Source organism: Sturnus vulgaris, chromosome 3, assembly GCF_052056855.1.
Source record: "Sturnus vulgaris isolate bStuVul1 chromosome 3, bStuVul1.hap1, whole genome shotgun sequence".
Taxonomy (NCBI): domain Eukaryota; kingdom Metazoa; phylum Chordata; class Aves; order Passeriformes; family Sturnidae; genus Sturnus; species Sturnus vulgaris.
The window spans coordinates 27,966,021-27,990,969 of record NC_142245.1 but is presented as its reverse complement, the minus strand read 5'-3'; the positions used below and the strand labels follow the sequence as shown (position 1 = coordinate 27,990,969).

General features: G+C 37.4%; 1 protein-coding gene across 2 annotated transcripts in view; it reads right to left on the bottom strand.

The window, feature by feature from the left end:
- Positions 1 to 112: 112 nt before the first annotated feature.
- Positions 113 to 24,949, bottom strand: part of PRKCE (protein kinase C epsilon) — a 283,897-nt gene continuing 259,060 nt past the window's right edge. The window contains exons 14-15 of one of the 2 annotated variants that reach the window (XM_014877250.2): positions 21,348 to 21,494; positions 113 to 3,324 (exon numbers count right to left, since the gene is read on the bottom strand). In XM_014877250.2, coding sequence (XP_014732736.1) covers positions 3,178 to 3,324; positions 21,348 to 21,494 — 294 coding nt within the window. In that variant the 3' untranslated portion in view covers positions 113 to 3,177. Of the gene's footprint in view, positions 3,325 to 13,549; positions 13,580 to 21,347; positions 21,495 to 24,949 lie in introns of those variants that run through there. The other variant, XM_088161260.1, reaches the window with a different exon arrangement.

Sequence of the window (24,949 nt, the reverse complement as noted above, 5' to 3'; positions counted from 1 at the left end):
CTAAAAGACAAGCTCATAAAATTTTGTACAGCACGTAACAGGAAAAATATTCACCCTTCATCTTTCTTTCTTCCTCATTAGGAAATACTCAGGAAAACTTTGGGGGAAAAAATAAGATTTAACATCATTGTATTTATTAGGTTCCAAAACAATACACATTCACATCCTTTTGAATACAGTACATTTGGCACAGTAATAATGTTTACGATGAAATAACACTAATGAGTGGCAAGAGATTCAAATTACATCCATAAGAAAAAAATTCTGTACAAATAAATCCTCACAATAAAAAAAACCCCTACCCCCCAACTGAATACATTTTATATTTAGCCAGACCTATTCTGCACATAATTTAAAAAGAGGTAATTTTTAAGCCTTTTTGGAGAGAATTATTTTTCACCCTATGGAGAAAAATATATTTCCATTTTTAAAGTCTGTTTGGGAGGAAAACCAAGAAACAATGCATTCTTTATAATTAATTATTATTATTAATAATATTTTTGGCATTTTGCACTCATTTTACAAAGAAGGAACAGAAGAGATTCTACAGAACAGGCAGAAATGTAACAGAATGTCCTTTTTTAAGAGTTATCTTTAAAAAATGTTCAAGGTAACAGACAGACGTTCTGATGTAAACCCAAGGCAGAGGATCTAACTATTTATACAGAAGAAATGTCTGCCCATGCAATATTTCCTATCTCCTTCACTTTTCTCTTAGCATCCTACCCAACACTGCAGGCACTGAGGCCTCTTGACATAGGAACATTTGCTAATTATCTTCACGTTAGAAAGGGGAATACAGACTACACAGCTTGTGCACAATAACCTAATGGGATGCTTTTATTCCTTCAAAAGAAATGCTCAGAGTTCTGTGTAAAGGCCCCTTGTTGGACAAACAGTAGTGCACGATCCCATAGCTTGCCTTCCTAGCAGTCTACTCACCCATGGAAAAGAACGCCTTAGCATTGTGATCAGTTCTTGCCTGGATGTCAAAAGCTAAACTGTGATGAGAAATAAACAGAGCCAGTGGCGAGACACAAATTGATGGGCAGCTCTACAATATATTTCTAAGAGAGAAAGAAATTTAAACATTGAGATGATGCAATCATTAAGATGTTTCTGTGCTGGTACTCAGCTCCAGAAGCTAGTCTTTTCCCAGTACAAAAGATTACTGAAGATAAATTAAATTAAACTAAAGGCTTGATCCTTATTACACTTGTAGGCCAGACAACACATTAATTGATATATCATAATATTTAATATTTTGAAATAATCATAAGAATATATATAATAATTACACCTGAGTTTTAAAAACAAAACAAAATGGAACTGAATGGTGTCATCAGTAACAGGCTATGAGCAGCCAGACACAAAACTGACACAAATTAACTCATCTGCTTGAGACCAAGATTATCTCTTAAAGCCAATGATTCACACTTTGTCCACCATGATTTGTAACATTCCTTTCTCTTTCTGAGCTCTATCATGTCATAATAGAGTTGAAGAGAACTATACAAGAGATTTAGTATAGCTTAATATATGTCTACATCTTTTATAACAAAAACCTCATCTTTCTGACAGTAACTTGAACCAATACACATACAAGAGTATTGCACATGGACATTATTATAATTATTCTTTCATAGACTAACATTTTAATAGTATGCCTGAACATGCAGCAGTTGATACCTCTATATTCAATGAATTCCACAGGCCTTGCAGCAAACACTATATACAAAATCTCACCTGTACAAAAGGCAAAAAAGCTTCTTTAGTGCCACTTTGCCAATCACAAGTATATATATTTTTGTGCAGCTGGAAATCCATGTGCAACAATTAAAATGGATTCCAATGACCGCTCACTCAGTCCAGTAAAATATATAATAAAATGACCTCAGCGATACATGTACACAAAAAAAAAATTAAAAAAAAAATCAAAACCAAAACCAAATCACAGGGTACTCCTGGAAATATAAGTACATAACACTGTTAGCGTATCTACAGGAGGTAACTTCACATTAGTAATATTGTCCACATGAGTTACCATTTCAATTCATACACAAAAAAAATCAATTTACAACTTTCAATAATGTCAGTTTGTGAATGTTTGATCTTCAGTTTCTTAACACATCTCCACATAATGCACGTGTAGCCTTATTTTGTGTCTTCTAAAAGCAGATTTCTCTTTAGATTTTAAACATAAAACCCAACAAACACAGTAGTATTATGGTTTTGTAAAAGTGTGCAAAAGTAACACACTGCTGAGAAAATAAATATAAATAAGAAATTATTTACCAACTTAGCTACTATGGAAAGGCAAATTTATAATGTTTATAATTAATTTTTTATGCAAAATTAACTGTAAACATTTGCAAGCTTGCCGTCACATTAAAGATTCATTTAAAAGGATATTAAATTTGGTAACATGGATAGTACACCGAATTGTCTGAAAAACGGTAAAATGGCTTTATGTAGCTGAGTTAAAGTACTGTAGGGTTTTTATTCTTTAGCCCTTTAATATCTATCCATGTAACATCTGTTTCTTGCTTTAAACAAAATTTCAGTTATCTTTTTGTCTCTTATTCCTAAGAGCTTCTTGTATATTGTATGAGGAAATTCACTGAAAGCCTTAATTGATGTGCTTCTTTTTCTGGTCAACTTCATAGTTTGTACCTCTCCACAATAAATTAACGATTGAGGATCACACCTCCACAAAGGCAAACTTTGCTTTCCAAAGGGCATCTGAGTACAGATCTCACCATAACCACCACTGCAGAAGAAACAGTTCTCACCTTCTTAGTTTAATTATATATGATGGTTACAGAATGTGGTCTGCTAAATTGCCTTCAATAGCATAGCTTCATTTTCTATGGAAAAGATGCAATTCCTCTGGGAATTCCTATTCTTAGGAATAAAAGAAAAGTTGCAAATATACGGCAGTGTGTTACATCCACAATTTCTGATACAAAATTATTTTGCATTGCTTTGTAAGACAGAAATTAAGAGTGCTTTCAGGTCAGAAGATTAAAGGAAAAAAAAACCAATAAATATATACTTTAACTTGGGATATGGGCTCAGGGTAAAAGAAGTAGTTCTTGATCTACTGAGTCTCAGTAATTTGATGATCTCTTCAGAATCACTTCTTGTAGCATCATTCATCCATCAGCCTAATGTTGTCTATGGCAGTAGCTCTTCTCCAAAATAAGAGAACCCTTTAAATTCTTCTTGATTGATTTGTTTTATAATTGTCTCATCCACTAGTGTTAATACTGGTTCTTCTCGTGTAAAGTCTTGATCAAAGTTATTTACATCCCTTTTGGTTTTCTGAGAAGAAAAATATAAATAGGGTGAATGGTAAAACAGCACAATAAAATAAAAGGTGCTCTCCCTCCTCTCCAACCCCCCGGAAAGGCTGAATTTTCTGGAATGATTGAAATAAAAGAGGAGCTACTTCACACAAATAATAACAGACATATGAGAGAAGCTACAGGAGCAAGAAATAGAAATGAGTTTAGGAGAGGCCACAGAAGCAGTACTATAAATGAGGTCCCAGAGACCCTTGGTCTCTGACAGGTGAAGGAATAGCAGTGTGATGATAAAGCAGGAAGCTGAGATTAGGACTAGTTTGAAAAAGGCTTTGACATAGTAGGTGGTATGGCTGTTTCCTCTTGGATTTGAACACGATCATATCTCATTTCAGAGTCACAGTGTGAACCGATTTAATTGATTCCCCCCAACACAGCCCAGTGTTTCAAATCTCAGTTATTAATTTCTTTATATCATTACAAGTGATACAGGCTACGCTCATGTTTAAAAATCTGAGGTAAAGCTTCCAGCAGCTCTCAATCCAAAACCCTTGAGCTCAACAATGGCACCTCAGATTTCCTAATGCAGCCATATGGAATTGAGAGCACCGTGCAAAACATGAAATCCCATCTCCAGAGAAATCCTCCTCAGAACTCTTCTTTATTTTCATGGCATCAGGATTTTCCCACACAAGTCTAAAGCACCTAACTCCTTCAGCAAAGCTGGGCCAACAAATGCAGCTGTGCATGTGCTGGGACAAGAGGGATTAAGAGAGACAGTCTTGGGGAGGCTGATTTGCTGTCCTCATGACACTCACGACAGTGACTATCTGTGAGCACTTACTTGGAAAAAACACTCTAGGCTACAGTGGAAAATGTCCTCATGGTCATTCCTTTGAACCTGCAGTGTTCACACTTTCCATGTTAGCAGTACATTTCAGGCATGTACAGGTTCAGGGAATTGGACCAAACATTTTTCTTTCTGTTCTTTTCTCTTTGTGTCATGGAAACTAGCAATTACCTGGGTGATCCTTAATGGAGGCACACTGACACATTGAAAATGAGCTTTGTATTCCTCCTGCCCATGTCTGAGATTAAATGATACTGGAAACAGAACAGCTATTTGACTTGCAAAGTAAAACGATAAAATGACAAACTCATACATCATAAAGTACATTAATATATTCCAAATGGGATATATACCATCTTTAGGTAAACTTTTCTAAAACATATATATATATAAATGTATTTAATTCATCAGTTTTACTGAGAACTAAACAGTTTTCTTTCTCCCAGTTGTAAAATAGTCACAGCAACCTTCATCCATACTGTTTGTAAGAACTTTATAGATACAGGGAAAGAAAGGTCTGTGTAAATGCAAGATACTGTCTCTTGAAAACCAAGTACTTTCTAAGTGCAGAGAAACAAAAATCCACAACCTCTATCCACAGAATTTCATTAAAAGGAAAGAGATATGGACTTAACAAACATATATATATATATATATATATATGTATGTTTTTTTAATATTGTTTTCATTTGAATATTTACTTGGTACATAAAGACCAATAATGAAATGTATGTAACTCGTGTAACTCTGAATTGCATAAGAAGCACGAAGAACAGGGCTTTGGACTTTATGAGGCTTTTTCCAAGTAATTTGGGCAAAACCTCCAAAATAAGAATGAAATTCCATCTCAGTTTTTAAAAGCATTACATTGCAACTGTGTCTACATTCTTCTTGTTCTCCACGTCCTACCATGGAGGGTAGGGCATTTTCACAGACACAACTAATTTGCTACAGGAATACTGACCACAGCAGAAGAAGGTGAGTATTTGCAAAAAGTAGAATTCAAATTCAGAACTGTAGTTACATGCAAAAGAAGTGAGACTACCCCCATACTTCTACCACTAGCTATCAAGGGCAAATAAACTCTCGAGTAGCTGAAAACAAATAGAATATATTATTTTCAGGTTTTCATATTGAACATATTTGTTAAAAGTCCTATTTCGTTGCTTAAGTTAAAAGAGTAAAATGACAAATTCCTCAAAGGCTATCAGGGACAATTAATTCCCCATAGCTACTTATTTCAGAAATCACAAAGACTTGTGAAGGTGTTGGACAAAAAAGAGCACAGAAGAGTACATCTAAAAAAGGGTCCCAACATTGGTGTACTTAATTTCTATTGATTGAAAGTAATTACGCTGCCAGTAGGGAATCCCAAACACTTCTGAAACAACAAGCAAAGGTACTTGTTTAGATTTAAAAGCCTACTGTGTCTTAAAATATGACTTCAAGACCGAAGGATGAAAGAGAAGTTTTTACTTTCTCTGATTTATAAACAATTCCATGTAGTTTTGGCAGCATAGATGTAAATCACCCAATTTATTAACAGGACAGGCATGGAGCAATCTACAACTGCAAGGTTTTGCTAACAGGTCTCTAACTAGCCAATTGATGAAGAGAGATTAAATAAATCACAGAGAACAAAAGTGAGTGGATTAAGCCAAGGTAGCACTCATAATAAATGCTTCTTTTTAACAGAAAGATTAATTTGAGAAGCCCTTCTTAGCAACTTAGGCACTTTCTTCCTGAAGCTGTGACTATTTTGCAAGGCTCCATTTGCTAAGACAAAACAGGTCTGGCCACATTTCTGCTACTATTGCTATTTTAATGTACTTGCACTGTGAATACTCTGTAGGCCAAGAGCATGAACCAACACACAGTTGCATCATGAGGGCTCAGGATGAAGGTATGAAGGGCTGTGCCTGTGTCCTAGCAGAGAAGCTGAGAAAAGAAAGAAGATCTGCAAGGTAAGGAGAATATATGAAAGAAACAGAGTGCAGCTATTATCCGACTTTGAACGTTAAAAAAATCATGAAAGTAAAAGGAAAAATGTTTAGATTAGCTGCTAAATGCATAATTTAAAATGCAGTAATTAAATGGGTGGGATTCTGTTTATTTAGCCTGCAGCTCCTAAGACTCTGGGACACATTATTTTAAACTTTTCATCTTTTTTCCAGGTAAGACTTTTCAATTTCAGATAACTGAGGAAACTACAGTACTAGGAAACAAGAACACACAAAACTACAGCTGTCCTGCCAAACACACAGAAATTCCATCAGGTATCAGATGATATTTTTTTTTTCTCTCTGGACTACTCAAGCATCTTGTCTTCAGCTACATGAGAGCAGAGGCACAGCAGCAACCCCAGAGCTTCTGACAGTAGGTGCCAAACTCCACACTGCACTGGCAACGACCAAAAATGACATAATTGCAATTTTAAATCTCATCAGAAAGATGGCTGCTTCACCAGCTGAAAATCTCTGGTACTGAGAAGGAACAGTGGCCACCTCTCCTGCAGGACATGTGCTGGCCACTTGATCTTTTGTTTTTCCCAGCAGTGTGAATGCTTCAGAAGTCTCCTGTCTGAGCAGTGGCTGTGAGACTTAGGAGACATGATCTGATTAGAATTAACAAACCCATATGACTACTACCCATCAAGGATGACAATTTTAAAGTCCATATAATGTTTTATTCTATTCAAAGAGATAAAGATATCAGAAATTATAAGACTATCTCTTTTATAGTTGGCCTGGACAATTTTAGACAAAGAGCTATCAGGTTTTTTGAGTCAAAATGCATTTTTTCCCTCAGATTTCTTTACAAATTTATTAAAAGATGCTGTTAATAAATACACGTTAAACAGTGGTTTTCTGATTTTTTTTTAACTGCCATTTCAATAAAACATTCAATTTCTACCTGCAGTTACAAACTCAAGTTTGTTTGCAGTTACAAGCTTAAGAAAACCCCACTAAAATCTGCTTATTAAGCTTTCCAGTGTTGAGGATTACCAACCTTGCCTGTCAGTAATTATTACATGACCTTACATGAATTTCAACAGCGAAAAAAGAAATTTGACGTTCTTATCACTAAAAATACATTCAGAAAGTTAAAACTTGCCATTCCTTCCATTAATTACATGACCCAAATGTGAATGATGGGAGCCTTTGGTATTGAGAAGCCACAGAAATCCTTGCAAGAAGGCACCTGACAGAGGGTGTTCCAAACCAGGGGACTCAGCAAAGCTTGGACAACTCATCAGATGTGTCATGAGACCAAGAGGCTCAGTGGACTCCCTTCTGCCTAATAAAGACTAAATTAATTCTCCAGTTTGGAGACATTAAGAAGTCTCTCTCTTTAGTCTGTTACTTATTTTCATTCAGTTTGCAGAAAATCACTGAAACCCTTTCAAGTCCATTGAAAGCTCTACAGCTCCCATAACTGTGCTGGCACTGTCCAGCAGCTTCAAAGGCTACTCAGGGAAGGTAAAAAACAGATGGAGGTGGTGGCTGGGAAACAACACTGCCACAAAAGACTGGGTTTTGTGTTTTAGTCTGATTGTCCTACGAATTCACAATACACTGTTTAAATATAACTAGAGGAGGCTGCTGTAGCTTTTGGTGTGCAGCTCCAGAGGCACAAGGTAGCAGAAACAGGACACACAGCAGGAGTCACACCTTCTCATATGTATTACATGGTATCACTTAATTTTATCCTGAATTTTGCTGCAGTAAGTAATAAGTAATTCCCAAGTTTGACACAGTATCCTCAAGAAGAATTCTTCAACCAGGATGATAAGAGCTCAAACATTTTGTATTTACCTCATATCTGATAAGATTTTCAGATTATATTTATCAAGACAAATGTAAACTCAGACATCAGACTAGTTGGTTTGAAGCACAAGGTTATGTGGCTAACCTCACATGTCACTGTCCTCTCATTCACCTCTCCTTATTATGGTAACAAAAACCACAGCACAGGCAGAGATCACTTTGCACCACTGATTGGATCTCTCTTCGTAAAGGTGCACTCGTTTCTAAATATTTGCAACCAACTGTAATGAGCACTCACTTTTGCACATAACTCATGCTATTTATAAATAAATTCTGTATTAATATTTTAAGGGAAATGGGCTAAGAAGCACAACACTTCAGGCCTGTCTTTCAGTTTATCCTCAGGATGCCTCTTCACAGTGTCTGCATGTCCTGAGAATCTGTATCAGTATGACAACTACTTCCTAGTTTGTCTGATTTCAGAAGATAAGAAATACATGTTATCAAAATAGCTTTATAAGTTATTAAATTTTCTCAGCATGTTAATTGCTCTATTTGCACATGGAAAAGTGACAACACATTTACCATGAGCTGTAATATATTCAACTGAAGCTTATGATGATAAGAAGGCTTTTGAATCCAAGTAACTTTTATAAGTATACCAACATTCATTACTTCCAAGCAGAGGGTGAGATTTCATTCTCCTAGATTATGCTTTCATTAAAGGACACCACATTAGGTGAAAGTAGTGAGAAACACCCCCACTCAACAAAGGTGTTAATACATAGTGAAACAATATTTGAAAAGCATGTCAACCTATGCAGTCTATATTTTAATCTATTATAGAAGCACACAGATATTTAATAAACCCCAAGCAAATTCACAAAATGATGGATTTTAAAAGGAATAATTTGTAATACACTCAACTGAAACCACATTTACACTGAAATGGTATTCCCTTTCTTAGGAAAGTGAAATTGGTCAACTAGAAGGAAGAATAACCTAAGCAATTAGGGGCATAAACATTTAATGACTCCGTGGCCAGAATGCCAGCTTTTGTATTTCACTTTTACACAGACTTCCTCAAAACCAGATCCTTCTCAAACCACCACCACAAAACAAACAGCAAGGCAAACAAAATCAAAGCTCTGCAGGTTCCCTGACAACCACCCTGTGTTCGTGGTCTGGGCAATGAACTCTCCCAGCAGTCACTGTGAATCTCTTGTCCTCTGTGGCCCTCCTTGGGAACACTCATCACCATGAGTACACAGCACCAAAGTTACATACAGCAAAATGCTGTATATATAGCAAACCCTTCTTCATAGCCTGATTGCTACACCACAACACTTATCTCTGCACAGAATGTGGCTGGAGATAGATTTCTCAGGAGCTTTAGGGGAGTTCAGCACCAACTTTCCATCTGTGGTTAGTCCTTTGCTCTCAAAATTCATCATGTTCATCTTCTCAGGGCTTGCTTCCATTACGCTCAGTTGTGACATTGAGCTACTGTACATTAGCTATGCTGTGGTAGAACTCGTGCGTTTTTTGAAGTGAAAAAATTGCAGGGAAAGAGTTCAGCCAACTTCTGCATTCTTACACTACATCTTCCCCTTAAGGTAGGCTTCTTTGAGAGATTTAACCTCATGAGAAACAAATTTATATTTCTTCTTGGGGAGGGGAGGAAAAACAAGAAGAGAAAGTAATGGAACTATCATATGAAAATGCCCTTCACCTGCACAACGTGATTCCTATTGCAATCCTTATGATCTACCCTGCAGTGCAGATTTTATATGTGTCTCTAATGCACATTATACCAGCAAGCTTCCATTGATATCCTGAACTGCTCTAAGGCCATGATCAGCCATGTCACCTCCCCTCTTACACCCTGGCACACATCCAAGATGAGCCCATTTTCAGCTGTGCTCTCCTGAAACTGCATTTCCACCGCTGTTATAGCAGCGTGACAGCAATCAGGGCTGGTGCCTCTGTGACAATGTGCTGAACCACCTGCTGGTGAGTCCTCAAATACAAGTGTAGAAGCCTTTTGGTCCTCCTGATTCCTAGCACTTTGGCACAGAGGAGGATCCAGAGGAGGGAAAACTGAGTCAGGCTGGTAAGTTTAGGGCACATATTCCTAGAATTTCAGTGGCTTCCAGGAGACATCTGCAAAATCACTGAAAAAGTTGTCCAAATATAGATTAACTGTGCACTGAGGCATTTAACCAGATATATTCTGTAAAAAAATCAATAGATTTACTTTACTTTCCCTTCTTTAAGAAATCAGAAAGACAAGGAATAAATTAAGGAGACTGTGATGTTAGCAAATCGATGAATGATGTAATGAGATATTTCAAGACACTCCATGTGTCTTGAATAAATACTGACTGACTTTCCAGTGTTTTATTCTGCCTACAGCCAGCTCTGCATTTATTTACAGGAAAGTACCACATTATGGAAACCTCCCTGATAATTATATGAAATTAAATAGTAGTATCTTGTGATTCTGAGCCTTCTTCTATCAAGGAGCCTTGACATGTGCATTGTGATGCTGCATGCAAAGAAACATCACAGCTTGAAAGGTAATAGCAACATGTATAGTGGCAGCAAAATTCCAAGACTCAGTTACACACTAAAATAGTTTGCATTACAGGCATAGAGTAGGAATACTACACAGTTTTTTGGCAAGATTGCCTACATTTCTGGAAACTCATGCTCTTTCATACTCTAGCTAATTAGTTTGACACGGATGATGCATATGACAGGCTTTCATACAGCAAAATGATACAGCAGGTCTTACCTAAGACAAATGGAGAAAGCTACACAATGATGGTTGATTACTAAGATTATTGAATTACATTTTTTAAGTGCAATGATTATTTTTAAGCCTTTGCAAAGACAGAGTAAAATAAAGATATATGTGACTTTAGAAAGCAGCTGAGGATGCTGCCTTTTTTTTCCCAAACTAATACACATACAAATCATAGGCTAAATAAAAAGCATTCCAGGACTATGCATGAATGCTTACTACTTCTGCATCTCAGTACATCTTCTTTCCACCTTCTTTCCAGACCCTGTAACTGCTTCTTTTGGAACACAGTTTTATTCAAAGAGTACAGTATGACATAGCAGAGTTTGTAGTGACATGACTTTAATTCTTGGTTTTGCTACTGATTTGCTCTGAGCTTGGGTAATTTTCTCTTCATCATTCATCCAGTTTTCTTCCTATTTTTCTTCTCCTATCATTGTCTACAATCTCCTGACAGTCTTTCACTTGTGACTTTTTGCACAGTGGGAACCCCATCTAGCTGAGAATTTGAACTGTTAGTGCAGATACGATGGCACAAACTCCCTTTCTTCTCATTCTTGTTAAATACAAGCACAGTCTTCCAAAGAGTCATGGGCAGTCATGCTCTTGAAATCCTTCTTTTCTGCACTCAAGAATGAAGCCAAGAGAACTGTTGTTCTGTAAGTCCTTCACAAACATGAATATGGCATGCAAGGAACAAGATTTGTGCTCAAGGGTTTTTGTAAATGTTTAGTTCAATTTAGATCAAATGTTCCTCCCATCCCATGGGATTTATGCACATGACTTCTGGAGCATGCTGTTGAGAGGACCAGTACAAGGTCTGTGCCTCTACAGGAAAGCAGCAGCTAATGAAGTGGGAGGATTCCTTACCATGTAAAGGCGTCTTCCCTGTCCTGCTACTTCAGGTGAGTAGCTACACATCAGCTGCTTCAGTTCTCCATCTGCCTAGCAGTGCATATGTCAAAGGAATTAAGTTTTGCACTAGTGTGCTGAGCTGTGGATACACACACCAACCAATTTTTGCTGCCCATTTTGGGTGAACACCCTAGTAAGATCTAATGCTTGCATTAGCATAGTGTACTGCTAGTACAGAAAGTTCTGCATGAGAAATAAACCCAAAGCCAAAGCTCTTTTTATATTCAATGTTTACTGCACTCCAGCTGGGATGGGACTAGTCAGAAAAGGCCAGTCTTCAATGAGTCTTGACTTTTTTTTGATAAATTCCACCTTCTGATAAAGAGCCAGATGCTACTGCTTCTTAATCATCTGGTGTTTTTCCACTGGCTTTGACTGACATCAGAAACAGGCCCTACTCAGGAATATTATATATTGTCTACATGAATATAAAACTAAAATATTTCTGTGTGAATTCTTGAGAATGTGCATAAGAATGCAAGTGAACATAATAAGATTATTTCACCTAATGCTTTAAAAAACTTCATAAAAATTGCACAGGAGATTAAGCCAGTCAGAAAGTGAAACAGAGTTTGTGTTTTTCTGAGGAAGCCCAAAAGGAAAGCAAGTACATTCTGGTTGCTTATCACTCTATCCCAAAGGGCACCACTTAATAATGTACTCTTAACAGATGGTTATATGGACTTAATTATCCAGTATGAAAATACTTTAGTGCTATAAAACTAGGACTTAAAAAACCCAAACAAATACTGATGGATCCCCAGTACAGAATCAAAAGAAGCATAATAAAAGTTGTTTAACTTATAAATATTTGGGAACCTGCAGTGCTGGGAAGTAGCTTTCAAACTTCTGCAATTCTAGTGTTATGGTAATCACATCTAAAAACAGCTGCTGGAGGCACTGACACTGAAGATAATAAAAAACCCCAAATCAGACTAACTGAATGAGAAGTTCTGGGAAAACAAAACCTTGTACATTGAAAAAACCAACACTGGAATCCCTTAAAAATACCAGCTCACTTACTTTTGATTTCTCTAAGCAGCACATAGGCTCCTCAAAAGCTATATACTTACATCTTGGGCAAACTTAGAGGTTGCACAAAGTGCCAAGCCAGTTGAAGCTTTGCAAACCAAGGTCCTTTACTTTGTTGAGGGAAAAGACAGGAGCATTCCAGGCTCCTCTGTCCTGCCCAGCCACTGGGCTGATTGGTCTGAGCTACCTGCAGACATAACTATTTATTGTTCACAGCTGCCTACAGCAAGATCAGATGAGATTTTGACCTTCATTGCCTGAAAACAACCAGTGCTCCTCAATCAGCAGCCACCTGGTTAACACTCAAACCCAGTAGCAGAAAAGTGTAATTTCTAGGAACCATCCGAAATCCAATATTCTGATTCGTGATACTCTGTGACAGGGGCAGCATGCAAAAAAAGTGTAGGAATTCCACCATTAGACTGTCAGTAATAAAAAGTCTGTCTTCAAAGTACACATCCATTTTTCTTTAGTTCTTTTAAAGGATGTATGCTAACCATTTTGACAGTCTACCCCATTTCTAAACTTTTTTTTTATATCAATATTAACCAACGTGGTGTCACTCTCAGAAGAAAGCCCAGTGTTTTCCTATGCCTGAAATGTCTGCAGCAAGTGGGAAATACATCATGTGCAATGTGTAATAATGGTACATGAGGGTCTGAGGTCTCAAGATCACTCCCCAGTGTTTTGTCTAAGCAGTAACACTTCATGCAAAGGCATGCAGTATAGCCCCTTGCGTGCCCATCTGCTAAATGCTCATTGCCATGCACTGATGACTGAATGGAAATATATTATGAAACTGAAGGGACACCTCAAGGTTATTAGGCCTAAAAGTGGACCTACCTTGACATTTTCCCCATATTGAAGGCCTTACCTTAAAGAGGGACATTCACACTGAAGCAAACTTGAAAAGAGAGAACATTTATACAAAAAGAAATTTACTTGGCCTGTAATTTCCTATGTTCCTTCTGGTGCTATTGAATGATACTGCATTTTACAGGATTTCTTCCCCACAGCGTAAAGGCAAAGTCATAATTCTGCATGGATGACGACACAATCTATTGTCACAAAAAAGTAGAGGCGTGCCAAAGAACCCCCACCAAAACAGTATCATGACTTCCCAACACCAGGTTAAAAATCCCTCATTAAAAAGTAAAAAAAAAATCTTTGCCTGTTATCACTCATGTATGAAAACGAATCTGCAATTACAGAACTTATGTTTTAGGCTAACATACTGGAAAGTTTTCTCCAGAAACGTGGTCCCTCTTTAAGGATTCCAGCCGTATTTCACAGTAAGCAGATGGTTGCTGCAGCAATTTGAACACACACCTCTCTAATTGAAGACATTTTTCGGGAGCCATTCTGTGCAGCACCTACCCACGGGGCAGGCACAGCCTCTGCCTGTTTGCCTGTGCAAACAGCCCAGCTGCATTCTCCAGAGGTGCTGATTTGTATTTGCTACTTATTACCCAGCTTCCAAACACTGTGGGCATCCAGCTTCTCGTTCAGTCATAGGCAAAGGATTGCCAAAATTTTGCCAGAATGAGTATTCAGGGGGAGGCAGAAAAGAAAATTCCCGGTGCCCAGTGACTCCGTTTGTAACCCACAATCATTGGCTACGACAAGAATTTCATATTTGGGAATGACTTTATTTCAAACCTTTGCTGCAGTGCAAAACTGAAAGAGGACACATTGCTGGCATCCTTAAGTCAAGACTTAACAAGGGAGTTCAGGTTCACAAAGGAAACTGCATACAGACAATGTGGCTCAGATAGTGATAACTAAGGGGGGAGGGACTTCGATAATGGTTTATCATTATCTTAGACTTACTGGAGCTGAGAAAGGTGTAATTTGAGGCTGAGAGGAAATCTGCTAACACTGAGGTCTGGTACAACATGAGAACACTCTTCCAAGGGAAGTCCTAAGCATTCAGTCAATTTAAAAGCAGGCTGATCTTTAGAAGCTGTTTTCTGACATTTCTCAGGCGTATTTTTTCACTGGCCCTTAACTTTGTCTGTGATTACCACAGAGGGGAAATTGAAGTGAGAAATTATTAGGTGATGCAGCCTGGACCACATTATGAGTTTCTAGAAAATCTGGAGGAACTTCTATATCTTGCAATTCTTGGGTCTCTGGTTTTAGCTGTTAGACCAACTCTCTACCCTAAGAAGTCAGAACTGAAGAAGGAACATGGAATAATTCAGAAAATATTCTCAGTGATGTAACAACAGAAACTGAAGAGGCTGCAAAATGAAGGGAGTCGTATTAGATGAATAGGCCAGCAGCAGCTGTTGCTCCATAGTGCAAGAAACAATTCTGCAATAGACTATCCCATTCACTTTGTCTCTAATGCTCTTGAGGAAAGTGAGCTTTTAGAATGGAAAACCAAAAAATTATGAATGCATTGAGAAAATTAAAATAATGCATTGTTCTGTGAAAGCTGCATGTTGACAGTGAATCATTGTAATATAATTATTTTTTAACTTCATCTCCATAAAGCCACACTATGAATGGATTGCCACAGGCACTGATAAAGCCATTAGTGATGAAACTTTGGCTTAATTGCTAGAAAAAAATACACACGGCAAACATCTGTTTTACCAGGCTTTGTATTACCCTCTGGCTGAGAGTTCTTCAGCTTTTTCATGTTGAGTACATTTTAGATAGTGTCTCAAATTTCCCCAACCCTGACATTGACAACAGGGTAGACGAAAGTGGCAAGTCTGACTGTTTGCATGTACATTGCACATTTGCAAGGGCTGACAGTGAAAAGTCAGTCTGGAAGGACAGGAGTGTGCCTGCAGTGAGACTGTCCTTGCTGCACAGTGCCCAAGAGCTTCCTCTGTCTCATAGCTCCTTGCAGCACACAGAGCCACTGTGACCAAGAAATGAGAGTGATTTTACTCTGCTGGTCTAATTCTACAAAATCAGAAAGAAAGCCCTCAGAGGACTGGAGCTCATCTCCTGTGAGGAAGGGCAAAGAGAGTTGAAGCTGTTAAGCCTGGAGAAGACTCCAGGGAGACCCTGTATTTTGGACTTTCAATACTCAACGGGGGTTTAAAACAAAGAAGAGGACAAAATTTTTAGTAGGGCCTGTTGCCATAGGACAGGGTTACAAGAAAGAGGGTAGATTTAAACTAGATACAGGAAAGAAATTACTTACAATGAGGACAGTGAAACACTGAACAGGTAGCTCAGATTGGTGAGAGATGCCCCATTCCTGGAAATATTCAAGGACAGCCTGGACATGGCTCTGAGCAACCTGATATGGTTGATTAGGCTTGCTGCAGAGGGGTTGGAGTAGATGACCTTTAAAAGTCCTTTCCAACCCACACTATTCTATGATTCTATCAAATTGATGCTCATATGAAGCTTCCACTGACTTCAGCCAAATTTGGAGCAGTGATTTTCCTCCATCCCTGACAAGAGGGACTGTGATACTGCACATCTTTTTGCCACTTGTGCACTTGTTTCTGGGCTTCACTGGCTGATGTTGCTGACATGTCAGCAGGCCACAGGTTTACTCTGGAAAACCTACAGCTGGCCAGCTGTGCTCTCAGAAATGTCACAAAGAATTTCTTGCAGGGAACTGTAACAATACAAAATTAATCAATACATATCAAAGCTGAAGCAGTAATCTGCTTCAATGACTGTTTTTAATTTTGTAATTTTGCACAGTTTGTATTTAGTATGGATAGACAGAATCATCCCATCATGCCACTAAGCAGGATCTACCACGCTTACTGCCACATCAATAACTTAGATAAGAAATTGATTTACTGCACCATTGTTTTAATTTTTAAGATGGCAAATGCAGTTTGATAATGGAAATAACCAACTCAACCAAGCCAGGAATATAGCCATGGAAACAAAGAAAGATGAGTAGCAGAGAATCACTGAATGTTGCCACTGTCTTTGTGGTTCTCGGGCAATAAATTATGTTGCAAACCACAGCCTGGCCTTATGGCTATTGATAAAGGAAATTTCATTCTCCAAATGGAATAAAATTCCAGGAAGAACACATGCGAAAAAATAGCTGAACAGAGGAATAAAATGCCTCAAAGGGTTTTCTGTCTCACAGCAGTTGCTCTGGAGAAAAGATATCTGTCTGCACTAAAATGGTACTTATTGCATATGCAATTGCATATTCATGACTGCATTCAAGGAAGAATAATATTATTCAGAAATTTTCAAGACAGGCTGTGAAACACTAAGAATTGGGTTTTAAGAACAGTAAAAATGTTCTTCAAAAGACACTGCAAAGTCACTGGAGCTTAGATGTAACCAGTATCTTCTGCCTAGTCGCTTCAAAGTTTGCTTGATTTCTAATGAGCTTGATTTCCAGACCTATGACTTTTTTTTCTACACTAGCTTAACATTTAGAATAGCTCTACATGGAACAAACTCTCAGTATAGTAAACCACAGTGTATATATATATATATATATATATATATATATATATATATATATATATATATAAAATTAATTTTACCACTGAAAAGCCTCATGATCCTGGATTTATGAGAGGAAGAGTTGGCAGATAACATGTATCACAGGACTGAGCCCCAGTGCATTTTAACCCCTCTATATTCTCTATTCCAAGTTATTAACTGCAGAAGCAAAGACCCTTCACAGCAGGTTTCAGAGCCACCAGATCTGCTTCCATTATCTCTGCCTAGGACAGCCTAGGGTGGCACTTCTGTTACTGTTTAGCAATCTAAACCTCAGCTGTTTGTATGAGTCATCTGTTCAGAGCACTCTTGCAAGCCTTCATAAAACATAACCAGTTTTTCAAAATCCTTTTGGTGATTTTCACTCTAATACTGGACACAGGAAGAAATTTCAGCTTCCAAAGCATCATTAGAATAATCAAATCATTTACAAACTAGAAAGACATTAATGGTATATTTCTGGTATAATAAAGAACATAATTACATCCATCCGCTGCGTGAATCAGATTTTAAGAAAGAGCAAAACCAAACCTTCAAAAGCCTGGCTAATAAATAGCCATGCAGGGTTTTTTTCCATGCCCAGTTGAAAAATTCAGACTTAAGGCTGGTAGAGCTGAAGTGATGTACCCGAGCCATGGAGAAGCACAGGCCTGACAGTACCATGGAATATACTCAGAACATTTATTATGGCAGAGGAAGGATGGCAGGTAACAGAAAAGCAAGCCAGCTGTGCCAGTCAAGGAACCCATGTGTTTTGAGGAGAGTGAGGCAGAACAGAAGCAAGGCTCCTGCCACAGTAGCACCTCCATGACCTCCCTTGGCAGATGATTCCATTGTCTGATGGGACCTCAGTGTTTGACCATTTTCCCTAAAGACTTGCTTAGTGTCATTCCTCTACATTGCCTGGAGCTCATTTTAACACATCTTCTGTATTGTTTTATTTTGAAAGTGTTTATGATATAATCATAAATATTCCCCCCTTAGTCATCTTACTGGTTGGTCAGAAAATAGAAGACTACCTGTGTAAATATATGCATTCTTGCATGAGCAGAATTTTGTATGTGCATGCAAAACTAAATTTAAATGCACAGACGACTATATATGCATTGTACACTTTTCCCCCCAACACATATGTACACTCACATATCACATGCAAGAATGTCTATTTTCTGACTATAATCTGGCCTCTCTTTTCATAGGTCTTTTTACAGAACTTAGTCTTCCTCAACACAAGATTAAAATAATATTTTTAATCCTCTCTTAACATTACAAGTCACTTTATAATAACCAACAGACCTTTATTAATACTAAAAGAGTTTAAAAACATAAAACATTCCAAACATAGGCATTAGTTATGTTTTTTCCATAGTTATTCCACAGCTATGGAATTGTTACGTTTGTTAATCAATGAATCTCAATGCTACATGCACAAGTGAATTTAGAGAACGCTATATGTAGATTTTAAAGTAAATCTTATTTCATTAGTGTTCACCTTCTTTCCTCTTCTCACAATTCTTCAAAGTGAGTGCAATCTGGTCTAGCTTGGCAAGTACACAAAATTACCTTTATAGCACTTGAAATTTACTGCCCTAAATTTCCTTGCCATTTCTGAAGTTGAATAATTAATAATATACTTCATTCGTGCGATCTTTCCCTCCAGCCTAGATCTAGATCACATTTTACTTTCCAAGTCAGTTTTAAGAGGAAAAATAAAAATTTCAAGTATGATCTTGCTCAAAGTTTGCTCAAAGTTTTATACAACAATAAAATCCAAACAACTGTAAAATTTATACACTTGGCACAAAATAGCTGATGGATCATAAACATGGATCATAAATATATAAGGTATGCTCAAAGTTATCAGTAAAAGCTGATAGGACCCAGTCACTGGGGAAGATACCCTAGAGAGAGCAGACTGAGAACATGAAAATAGTAAGAAATGCCTGTAACATAGAGTACATATTATCTGAATTTACCACTATAAAAAGAAAAGTGCTTAGAAAAAAATCCAAGCATACAGAACTACTAGATTGCAGGAATCAAATCTAGTAGAATAAAGAAAGTTGGTAGATACAATATAGAAAGAAGTAGTATGAAAATCCAACATTAGAGAAGTAGCCTGAAGAAAAATGAGAAGTAATATAAATAAAGATGTATAAAATCACCCTAAAAATTACTAAGAAGTAAAGAGAGTCCTAAAATTATACAAATTTCAGACTACTCTGAAATAATCTGCAATCACTGCTACTACTGGAACTGAAGGATTCAACTAAAATACCATTGAAGAAAGCAGAAAAGAGGAAAAGGAACAAAACAACAGGAATTACTGAAATAAGATTGGCTTTACAATATAACAGCAGTAACATAATTACCAGAAAGAGAAAGAAACCCCACTGAGAAGGCATTTATATCAGCAATGAATAAAAATACCTGATATATGAAAAGCCTCCAGACTTTTAAGGACTGCCACAGTGGGAGTACTTACAAAAATAATAAAGGCCTCATAAAAATACCTATTGTCAAAGGGACTGTGCATCTTGATCATGAAAGGAAAACAGCCAATAAACAGACTAGATGAAAGGAAACTGGAAATTAGATGTAGGCATAAAGTGAAAATAATTCTGCAGTAATTAATCTTGATTTAAAAACAAAACTCTGATGAATACTGAGCAAAGCAACAAAAACTACAGTGAGATGAAAGGCCAAATTCTTGTGAAAACAAGAAAAGACCTACACAAATGCAACTCAGCTGAACAAAGACTTTGTCCAAGTGCCACTGAGAGCTGTGGAACCTGGCTGGAAAACCACTAGCCACAGAACTGGACAGGTTCAGATAGATTCTAAAGGAGTTAATTTGGGGTTTACACTTCCTGCAGCAGTGCAGAGACTCGTACATCAGCTCAGGCACCAGCTGCGACCCTGCCACACGTCCAGGGCAGGGTAAGGGACTGGCTGCACCAATTCCAGGAGTGGGGCTGGCTCAGGCTCCCTCTGCCTGGACACACGGCATTACAAGGTTTGCATTCCCCAACAAATACATGAAGAAAACCTTCCTCGTGTGATAATGGTCTATCTTACTATTACTCCTAGAAAGGCTTTTGTAAGGACTTCCACTCACAGTTGTCAATCTCTTTGGGCAATTTCTGCTCAGCTACAGAGAAACAGAGATTTCCCCAAGAGTGGACTCGGAGGAGCTGTCCTGGACAGTCAGCCCTGCTTTCACCAACTGCAAGAGGAACTTGGGGAAATGCATCTCACTGAACTCAAAGTAAAGGCATTATGTGTAACATACAGCAATTCTTCAGAAACACAGGGGATTTCTTCACCTCTGAATTTAATTCAGGATTCAGAGTTGAGACCTAAAGTTTTTATTTTGTTCATTTATTTTGCTTTTTGGGTTTTTTAATACCTTTGTAAACTATCTAAAGAAAGAAACAAACAAGTACCTTGACCATATTCACAGGCAAATTAAGCACTGTAATTAGGAAAATGCAAAATCAAAAGATGTGAATCATTCTTAGATAATTTACCATAAAGCCTCTTCCACCTTGTAAGTACAAAAGTAACTGCATGCATTCTGTGACATTCGACTAATTGTAAGTATTTTCATCCAGAGGAAAACCAGAATAAGTAAAATATTTTTTTCATGGTTCTCGTACTTTCTGCAGGTGGGGCTGCTCTTAACAGATTTTTTGTTACTTTAAAATAGAAATACTTGGTTATTATCCAGGAACATGTTAGTACATAAAGTTATCTAATCATAATGTGTATTTCCTTCTCCCAAGAAGCTGTCTTTTCAAGATTCTTCACTTAAAATATTATTCCTTATAAATTCTTTTCTGTGTTTTACTACAAAATCCAGTGGCCATCAGCAACGCAGAAATGTGAAGAGTTCACACAGAAAGTACAGACAGTATATAACAATTGAAATAATCTTTTCTGGCTACGGCATCTTTGAGAATACAGAATACAATTAAAACAGTGCCTTGAACACTCTCATGGTTTATGTGGCTGAACATGAACATTTTCCTGTGCATTAAATTTATTCCTGACACTTACCTTCACAGAAACAAAGACAAAGAAATCTTCTCAGTTCTGTTTTTATGTTACTCTTTCAGCCCTCAAAATACTGCATCGGGGAAATCTCATTTCTCAGAAAAGCCAGCAAGCAGAATTGCCAAACCAAGTTTTCTCTGAATGTTATACAAACTGTTACTTACAATCCGAGGTTTGAAGGGTGGCTTGATTTTCCTTTGTTCTAGAAGAACCCAGTCAATTTCCTTGAAAAATGGATGCTGCTTAATCGCATCTTCCCCGTTTTGTGACGCCACACAGCCAAGTCGCTTGTTGGGATTTTTTGTCATGAACTACAGGGTGGGGAGGGAGAGGAGGGAAAAGATAAAACATGAATGGCAATATCTGGAAATCATTTGCTGCTCAATTACACACTGTAATTCTTAAAGACAAGTTTTTAGAGACAGTCCCCTTTCAGAAGGTTATTTCTTCTGGCCCTCCAAATTTCAGACGTTTTAGCCAAACTGTAAGATTCATTGACACTAAATTTACTGCAGGAAACTCTTTCAGCTTATTATTCAGACGTCTTAATTCCATCTGACTGGGAGTGCTAAGGAAATAGTTTCTCTTTCAGCATATCTAGTTCCAGTTTAGCCAAAAATACTAAAGGAAAAAAACATGACCTTAAACCCTCCAGAGACAGTGATCAGTACCTGCAGAAAGCTTCCCTTGGGAATGGGAAGTTATGTCGTGTCCCTCATGACAGAACTTGCACATTCTCTTTCATTTTCAGTACATGATTAGTGTCAGCGACTGACACTGACTGGTCTCCCATGGTGTGGTAATTTATAAATTTCTCACCTTTAAACTATTACTATTCCTGTCAGGAAAAAGCTGTACAAATGGTATAAGACATTCATATCAACTGATGGCAGCTCATAATACTTTACCCGATTTTTTCTCTGTTATTTTTTCCTTCTTTTATTAGCAATTGCTCTACTTATTTCCTAATCTGTGTGGACACAGAATCCTTTCAATTCAAGTAGCAGCAAATGCTGTTCTTATACACACAAACACATTATAGAATTAGCTCAATAGCTTTGCTGTAACTTCATATTCAGCCATTAGATAACATTTTTAAATTTAAAAAAAGCATACAAAGTAAACAAAATGTAATAATTGTTCAGTGCCTTTTCAACCTATGTATCACATTATAGTACACTTCTGTAGAAAAAAACCCAAAACATAGAAAAAAAGCCGATTACTGGAATACATACCCTTGTTTTAGTACTGCAGTTATTAGGTAAGTAGCTACTTAAGGCCTTATAATGATTTTAGATATCTAGATCACATCCACTGAATGCCCTTGCTGTCATTTTAAAGGTACAACATAGATCAGCAAGGCAATTCACTCTGTGGTTTCTGACATACATGGGCTGTTCTGAGGATGATCTTTCTCTTTGGTCTTGAGTTCAACTGCTCTGCAAGTGGGCAAGTCATATCTAAACTACAGGCAATATTTTCTATGAGCAGGAGAAATAAAGGTTTTGAAAGGATTACTGTGCTTTGCTGAGGTCTCTTGAAAAACCACAAAATGCATTCCTACATTCCTCTGCTTTATTTCATCTCCAGGACTGGAGCGAGCAGGCCAGGAACCAGCAGCCACATGTATTGCAGAAACAGAACACAGAAACTACAGGATATGCTTTTTGTACCAGCTAATCCAGGTATCAAAGAAGTACAATATGATCCTAGCATCTGCCATGTTTTATCTTTGTTTTAAACTGGAGACAGGGAAAGCATCTGGACATGTAATTTTTTAAGAAGCCCAGGACATGAAAATGTGACTAGACAGCTCAGTTTAGTGCTGTACTTCACAAACTTCATGCAACTTTGAAATGGTTGATGAAAGAGAAAGTATGTTAATAATGAATACTTAAAAAAAAAATGCATATATGATGAAAAAGTATCAAACTTCTAAAGCAGACATTTAATTCCATTAATTTAATCCCTTTCTATTTCTGAGGCAAAAGCTGACATTTATTCCCTGTTTATCAACGGTGATGCAACTGTCAGGACAGATACAGCTGCTAACTGCACTCTGCTGAAGAGATGGCTGCAAATGGAGCTGACAACCACAGCCATAAACCTTTTTATTCTCCCATACTAAGGCAGGACCCTCCTTCTCTGAAAGAAGAAACATTTTGGGATCAGCATTCCTAATGACTTAACTGATAACAGGACAAAATGTTGCTTAGGACCTGAATCAAGGATCATTTCGCCTCCCAAATTTAGCTTCTTGAAATAAATCACACTACTTAAAAACAGAGTTCTGCTTCTGTAGCCAGAGACTGTCATCCCAAAACACAGGGAACACACACTGCAGAGACAACATCTCTCCATTGCTTGGGAAGAAGCAGGGAGCCAATTTCAATGAAGAATTGTTTTCCTTACTACACAGGAAAGATTTTAAATAGCAATTCCTGTCAATTCACAGAAACAGGACTAATAAGATGTGTGAATTTTCATGGGATAAGCAACATGCTACCTTGTAATAATGAGCTTTAATATCATCCTCAGTATTTTGATGGAAATAACAGGAAAACTATTTCTTCAGAAAATAGGAAAACATTGTTACTTAATACAAGAGAATGTCTTCTCATTAAACTTTCCTTACAGGGTGTTTGAAGGAGTGTAAAAATATACAGTTTCAAAAGAATAAAACTCATGTCTCAGAGCACAATGTGAGGAAATGAAGTGTTCCAAAGTTAATCCCTTGCTACCATTCAGCACTAAAATACATAGACGCCTCTTTCTTCCCTCTGTTTTTCCTGTTCTTCATATGGACAAGTATCAGATGAAGAACACAAGTTTCAAGCAGTTTTCACACCATAGATGTGTAGACAGCAGGCTGCCAATCATAAGGAAATGTGGTGTAAATTGCCACAGCTCCATTAAATTGTATCAATTGATGCCTAAAAGGCTATGACTACAGCAAGATACAAATCACCATTCCTACTTTCAAAATGCGAGTCTAGGAAAAGAGTCTCAGAAAATTCTGTAGAAAACTAAGCTTTAAAAGAAAATCCCCTGGACTACAATGAAAATCAGATGTAGGTATGAAAACTGACAACAACCCTTCCTTTACAATGTGCCAAAATAACCCCCGAGCCCTGGATATAAGCCTGAACTCTGCAGCTCAAGTCCAAATATTTTAATTGCTGAAGTAAAATAATCAAAGGGTCTGGAACCAGGAATGGATGCATGAAAGTATCATATGAGCTAACAAAAAGTAGTCACAAAGCTATTTGGGGGAGAAGGGAGAATAAGTATGAATAAATCACTACCAGCAGCAAAAAATCCTCCATGTTCTCACTACAGTGAATGTAGCACGAGATATTTCAGCAAACATTTCAGAGAGGTTAACTTTGACTTTGAATCATTGCTAGAGCATCTCTCTTGCTCAGCTAGGAGCCTGCAAACATTATCATTAAAAGATCAAGGTGAGAATTTTTGCAGAATGTGCTGTCCACCATAAACATAATTACAATTTGCCTATGTTTTATATATAATTTCAAAATAACCCCGTATGAAGATCTCTGCAGGATTTTATACTATCAGCTGCCTCCTTAATTGAAAGTCTCCCTTATTCCAGATGCTGAAAGTAAAATATGTGGAAAGGCAGAAATTTTCTGGTTTCAAAGATAGTGGGAAAAATGGAATAAATAAAAATCAAGTTATTTTTTAAAGCCAAAAATCCTCCTCAGGTTTTCAAACCCGAGGGATGGGGATTGGCATATTGCTTCTG